Source organism: Sprattus sprattus, assembly GCF_963457725.1.
Source record: "Sprattus sprattus genome assembly, chromosome: 11".
Taxonomy (NCBI): Eukaryota; Metazoa; Chordata; class Actinopteri; order Clupeiformes; family Clupeidae; genus Sprattus; species Sprattus sprattus.
Window position 1 is genome coordinate 18,156,514 of NC_137909.1, and position 6,839 is coordinate 18,163,352.

At 40.7% G+C, this 6,839-nt stretch overlaps 1 protein-coding gene across 1 annotated transcript; it reads left to right on the forward strand.

Moving 5' to 3' along the window:
* The first annotated feature begins 344 nt into the window (after positions 1-344).
* Positions 345-5,900, forward strand: tmem141 (transmembrane protein 141). Its single transcript, XM_080848046.1, has 5 exons — positions 345-480; positions 623-689; positions 785-868; positions 5,127-5,234; positions 5,333-5,900. The coding sequence occupies exons 1-5, from the start codon at positions 427-429 to the stop codon at positions 5,392-5,394; spliced, it is 375 nt and encodes a 124-aa protein (XP_080704172.1). The 5' UTR covers positions 345-426; the 3' UTR covers positions 5,395-5,900.
* Positions 5,901-6,839: the final 939 nt, after the last annotated feature.

Consider the following 6,839-nt stretch of genomic DNA (forward strand, 5'->3'; position numbering starts at 1 on the left):
GTTATTTAATTGCGTCCAATTCACTCACAATAGATATGTGCACATATATGTTTCAAAACTCATGTCTAACTAAATGTGTTAAGGTCTTCGCTATTCGTCATGTTACAGTTCTTGATTCAAGCGAGAATGTAAAGACAGGTCCCGACTTATTAACAATAACAATACAACGCGTTGTTGAGGTATGTAGAAAGATGATTTGTCAAATACTTGCACTTTCAAATCCAGTCCGCTTGGGGTCGTCAGTTGGTTTTTAGGAGGAGAGAAACACTAGCAAACTCTCTTGTATAGCTTCTTTGATTGTTTACGCGGAAGTTACAAGTTAGATAACTGTATAACAACAGACAGCCACGCTGAGGACTGAACTAATATCTCCCTCTGAAGGTTAACCGTTTGTTGTTGCTGTTTCTCCCCTCTATATCTGTTATTATGGTAAATATCGGGCTCACAAAGGTCGATGACGCGATTGCAGCAAAGCATCCGGTGAGTGAAGGGTAAAATGGAAACATTGTTGAACTCTTCCTTATGTAGGCAACTGCAATGAAACGTTAACCGGTGTGCGGTGTGCAGCATTCAGCCGTCAGCATCAGCGTTGCCTCTAATACTGCACACAATTTCTCTTCAGGGCTTACAACAGTATGCTGCTTGCCAGTCCTATGCCTTCATGAAGGGAACTGGTAGTTTTATTGTAGGTAAATTGAATTCCTGTTGTTGTCTTACATGACAGCTACTGTACATAATAATAAGTTATATAGATGTAGTAAATGCTATCCTCTCTGCATTTCAGGCACCGGCGCTCTATTTTTCATTCAAAGAGTTGTGCAAAAAAAGCTTCCTTACCCTTTTCAGTGGAACCTGTTAGTGTCATTAGGTGAGTGCAATTCCAATGCATCCACATCGACCACACTATAGTGACAGTATTTAACAATTTTACTTTAAAATTACAGCTTCAAAATCATTTTGGCAGTACACTGACTAATACGGAGAATGGCCTCTATGCCATTGTCACAGCACGCCTGGTATGCCTGGTATTGTATATGTAACATACCTGGTATGGTACAGTATATGTAACTTTGGTGGACAGGGCGCGACAACTCTCACAAGAACTATGTAATGCTTTATGGCACCACCTCACACAACCACTAAACCCTTCTGCTAGCTATAATAATCTAGCGCAGTATTCTCCTGTATGGACATTCTAGCAGAGGTGACAAAGAAACAGAGGAAGACTGTGTCAGAGGAAGCGATGAAGAGAAACATAAGCCCCTTAACATGCGTCATGTAAAGCTGTTACATTGCGCCTACCACGATAGAAACTCGCGAACGTGTTACAATTGCCTCATGTATAAGGGGTCTAGATGTAAACCGTTAGTTTTTCCGCCGATCGTCTGAGCCTTTCGAGAGAGGTGGTTTACCACGTTCATTCGTCTTAGAAAAGGGCGTGTCAAATCAGGCCGATGTGTCATGGGGAGGCCGTGCGTGACTGGGGGGAGACGGTGACAGGAGGCTAGAAAGTTCACTCCATCATCTCTTTGAAATTCCTTATTCCATGAGTGGTAGGCTACAATGACTGGCTGTTTTAAAATATAACTAATAGCCTAACGAAACAAAATAACCCAGGAAGTTTCATCTTCGAGACGTTAAGGCTTCTTCCAATACTGACAGCTGACTCATAGCTTGCAGGTTTGCGGGAGACGCGACATTTGAGGGATGTCACTTAATTTAAACCTTTTTTGCTTCCGTTAGTGTGTGTGTGTGTGTGTGTGTGTGTGTGTGTGTGTGATAGAGACAGAGAGGACTCAGTAAAACATCGGAAAACACCGTGTCTCGTAAGCCTTAAACTATCAATCACCCCCACAATGAAATATGCCATTACAGTCGCGACAAACTTCTTGGCATTGTGGTGCGCCCAAAACGCAAGCTATAAACGTAGCCATCCTAATGTAACCAAAATATACCTCTGCTTATATGCCTAACCTTCGTTCTATTTAGAATTTGTCTTAGCACTATGCAGGAATAAAATAGCATCTACAGTGTCAGGATTCAGGCGCTCTCGCCTGGCTTCTATAACGCGCCCTGCTGCACTGAAGGAGCGCTCACTCGCAGCACCTGTTGCTGGAACGCATAGCCTATAATTCGTTTTGCAAGGTGCTGTAGTCGTGGGAACGACTGGCCTGGTTTCTCCCAAAAGGAAAGTAGATTTTCCTCTGCTGATCCCGCGTCTATATGGAAGTTTGTAGAGAGATTGCCGGGGAGTAAAATGCTCCCTTTCCGTTACGTCTGCTGCTGTAATACAGACAGCCGGAAAGGTTAATAAACGGAATGAAATAGCTACACATTACACACGCTATGTTTTAATAAAAGCCACGTTACTCACATACTGGTTAACACTGTTTGTTACAGCACATAAATGTTTGTCGCTACATCCAAACTGCGTCACCGTTGTCCCTCCCTGTGCTCCAGCCGCACCATTTTGCTTGCAATGTGAATCATTTAATTGAAATATGCTTATTGGCATTTGTTGCACCTTAATCATTTTCTACAAACATGATATGCTATGTATGGTGTAGTAGACTGAGACTCTATTCACTACTGCACAAAAACTAGACACGTTTGAAAAACTAGACGTTTGCAATGAAGTAGGTTAACTTTCGCCAATATCTCCGTAAGGGAGATGGGTTATGTGCTCAAATTTCCTGGGATCAAAGAAGACGTTAGTATTCATGTGCAAACTAAAAATCACGTCTCAGGATTGCTGCGCATGCAAGTTATTTCGGGTGTCTCAACTGTAACTAATACCACTGTCATATAATTATGAGTCCAGTAAAAGACGGAGCAAACACAGTTTTCTACCGTTGTTGAAACACATCCACGCGTAGACTCGTTTTCTTTCCATCCGAGAGTGGTTATTCAAAGAAAATATTAAGAACTATATGCTGATAGAAAGAAGGGAACTTTAAGCCACTACACTGCCTGTGCCCGATGCGGATCCACGTTGATGTTGTTAGTAAACAAACCAGGTGGGAGCACATCTCCGTGGTCTTTGCGCATGCCCGAGGCAATGTAACCGCTTCACATTTTGCACATGTATACAGGTAACGACAAGAGCCGTTTCCCTTGAAAATCTTCACACCTACACGCGAATACGATACGATAAACTGATCTGATCTCAGTGGCACATGTATAAGGCCCTATAGAGAGGAACTGTGCAAGAAACTAAACAAGAGTTAGTCTCGGGTTTGTAGTGACATTGGCGAGAGCTAAAAGACACAAAAGGATTCAGTCAGATTTTGAGCTGTCCTTCTTTCTGTTGGACCAGTCAGTAATAACTGATTTAATGTATTGCTATGTCTGGTGATGCACATTGCGACCAATGTTCCCTCTAAGCTGCGCGCGCGCGCAATCGCGCAGGCCAGTCGAAGTGGCCGCGCACATTTTTTAGTGGCCGCGCACATTTTTCAGACGGCACAAATATTTTGTTTTAGGGGTTAAAAATCTGAGCATCAAAGTGGATGTAGGCTAGGTAATAAACATTTAAAATACTGACATGTCTGACAACCAAGCCGGATGTGCGTTAGAATGTTTACATACAAAGTATCCTTTAGCTCTCTTGGCGGGCTCTGCTCAGCAGTTATAGGCTACCATGGCGAAAAGAAAGGCAGAGCAGGTGCCGCAGAAAAAGGTCTGCCTAACGTTTAAACATGAGTGGATAGATGAAATAGTCCAAACTGAGGTAGGATAAAACTTTCAGACATATTTACATATGAAGAAAGGAGTGGCGTGATCTGCAAATTCTGCTCGGAGGCAAACGCGAAAAGAGAGTTCGCTGGTGGGAAAACATGCAGTAAACACAAGTGACATTATTCTGTTTGTCCGTAAAATTTGTGAGCACCTGGATGCCCGCTTCCCTGAAAATTAGCTGAGTTGGCTGCCTTTGAGCCGGATACATTGGGTCGTGCAGTTAGTGAATTTGATCATGGTCTGAATGACGTGACCAATCTGGCGAAAAGGTTCGAAGCGCTTCTGGAGGAAGCATAAATGCGGTCCCGGGAGGCATTTGTCAACAATACAACGAATTCAAGTTCATGGTTAATGAAAAAAGTAAAAGCGGGCTGCTTAAGTCATTTTCTGATATTGTAACCTGGTCGCTGAAAAGTGAGCTTTTTCCAGATCTGGTACAACTTCTTGTCATTTGTGGCACATTCCAAGCATCTAGCGCCGACTGTGAACGCGGTTTCAGTCTAATAAATATCTAAGACAAAATTGTGAGGCGAGAGAAGATTTGAGGAAGACATTTCCAATATTTTCAATTAGACTTATTAGGTCTTATAGATCTAAGTGATCTTGATTACTGCAACAACAATTTGACATATGTTTAGTCAGAAAGATGTGTCTTCCATAGGCCTGCAGACAAGATGAGCCACACAGCCAGATAGGCCTACCTCCCTCAATGAAATTCAAATGACTTGTTTTGTAGCCTAGTTTGTTACAAACCACTCCGGTTATTACATTATTTATAAAGGCTATGAAAAATACACCATAATTACTATATTTCTTGTAAAGCACTGCATTAGCATTTTTCTTTAAATGAAGTTCCACTTAAATGTTTTACCTGCTGAGAAATGACTAAACACCTTGGATACTTTTATTTTGTAAAATATATATATATAAATATCAGTATCATTCATAACCAGTGAACCAGTCATAACCTCCCTAAACCTTATTTATTTTCAACCAAAGATCCTTTAAGTTCAACTAAACTGACTGGTAAAACACCATCAATAAAACGTTCCAAAGCCCAGCCATTATAAAGGATATTGAATAAATATCAACCTTGTAGACATATTGATGCATTTGCTGTCATCTCTTTGAAAACCTATTGCTAACGCAGGCTCGTGGGCGTTTTCGGCAGGTCGCGTGGTTTAAGAAATGCTCACAGTGCTGAAAAGTGCGCTCAGAATAAAAAATATTTGCTCAGTGCTGAAAAAAATTAGAGGGAACATTGATTGCGACATAGGCTGTAACCTTAAGGTGTCATCCCTGTCTCCCTGGAGATTTGTAGTTTATCCAGATGATCAAAGATCATACCAAGATTTGTCTTCACATATTTGACCTTCTTGACACCACAGTGGGCTCTTCGGTTGGCAGCTATGCAGTAACACGCTGGGAGACACAGAAATGTACAGACCTGTGGATGTACCTAGAGACAGGGAGCTTCCCAGACAGAAGTGTCCCACGTGAGTTTGCTGCCAGCACCCTATACAAAAAAAGTGTGTGAGTGTGTGCATGTCACATTTCAAACAGAATCTTATTTGAGTCTTGTTTCCTTTTTCAGAGAAAGAACCCCCTGCCCCAGCTGACCCTAAGGTCACAGTGTACGGCGATGTGATCGACTAACACCAGACCTTAACATTCGGATCTGTAACTGTTTATAGTTTCACTGTAAACGCAGAAAACAAACATACAAACACATATTCAAATCTTTATTTATTTGAACTGACGGATCAAGGCAACACTCTTCTGTGTTCTGTTAATATAAACAGTAATGTACAGTATATTCAGGTAAGGGCATAAACATTAAAACATACACATTTGTACTATTGCTATGTACAGTTACACCTTTAATATATTTTTCATTTCAACATGCAAGCTTTAATTCATGGTAATATCTGGTCTTTAGGTTTTTGAGTGGTTTTACTGTCACATTTGAGCCTTACAGAAGTTGTATTTTGGCTGAACGTATGCCATTAAAACACTGTCATGCTCTTATGAATGTGTGTGTGAGAGTGAGTAAAATCCTGGATGATCGCCTTAATAGAAACATTACGAATAGTAGAAATGAGATAACTTCACTGGAAATGTGAAAATGTGAAAGAGGATTTCCTCTCTGTTTTGGACCTTTGCAAGCTTTTGAATCTCCAAATATTTAATTCAGTGATGGCCTCCTTAATCCTTTTTTATCCTAAATTATGGATTTAATTTCTTATTTTGCTTTGACTCAGAGATTTAGCTACAGTTCTCATGTAATGTAGATTACTATGTAAATAATGGCATTTATATCATACAAATTGTAATAGTTATATCTTTAGTTACGTCTGTCTTCTCAAAAAGCAAAGATCATTTATGTTTGCATACCTTTACCGAAGAGATTGAAATATAAGCACTTTATCCACAGTTATGTGTTTATTATTCAGCCAAGCTGAGATAACTGTAGTTAAATATTGGCCCACTAGTGGGCACTACACCTCTGAATGCCGTCCATGGATGTTGAGCATACTTCAGTCAGGCTTGTAGGCACATATCAGTTCTATGTTGTCTTAATTGCGTAAACCAAAAAAAAAAAAAACATATTACTTTTATGCTTGTTGTTTATCTATTTCTCTGTGTTGTTTCAGAAAGCATGTATCATCTTCAGTGTGATCAGTGCTTTAAATGCTGTCTGAGATGATGACACTTTAGGCTGCATTCTCTGTAGTATACCCAGTGTCATGTGGCCACTCTTTATCATTTGTGTCAGTAAGGAAAGACATGCATTGAAGAGCGTCCACAACACAAGACGACATTTTGAACTGATGAGGTTGGAGCCGTGCACAATGAACTCAGGACGAGCTGTAGCACAGCAAGACAAATGAACGGATTTCATTATTAATCCATTGATTTCATGCTCACATTCATCTGCCTCTTCCATAGTGGCCATGTAGCAGAAATCTCCTGACAATAACCCCCCCTCACACACACACAAACACACACACACACACACACACACACACACACACAAATTAAAGTGCTCCCATTTTATGATGCAATGACAAATTAGTCTGTGTAATGCTGATTGGTTTCAT

Bases quoted from the DNA above. Each gene is read 5' to 3' on its own strand.
- tmem141 (XM_080848046.1), top strand. From the start codon at position 427: ATGGTAAATATCGGGCTCACAAAGGTCGATGACGCGATTGCAGCAAAG. The intron at 690-784 runs GTAAATTGAATT...TCTGCATTTCAG, and splicing joins AACTGGTAGTTTTATTGTAG to GCACCGGCGCTCTATTTTTC. The intron at 869-5,126 runs GTGAGTGCAATT...TTGACACCACAG, and splicing joins GAACCTGTTAGTGTCATTAG to TGGGCTCTTCGGTTGGCAGC.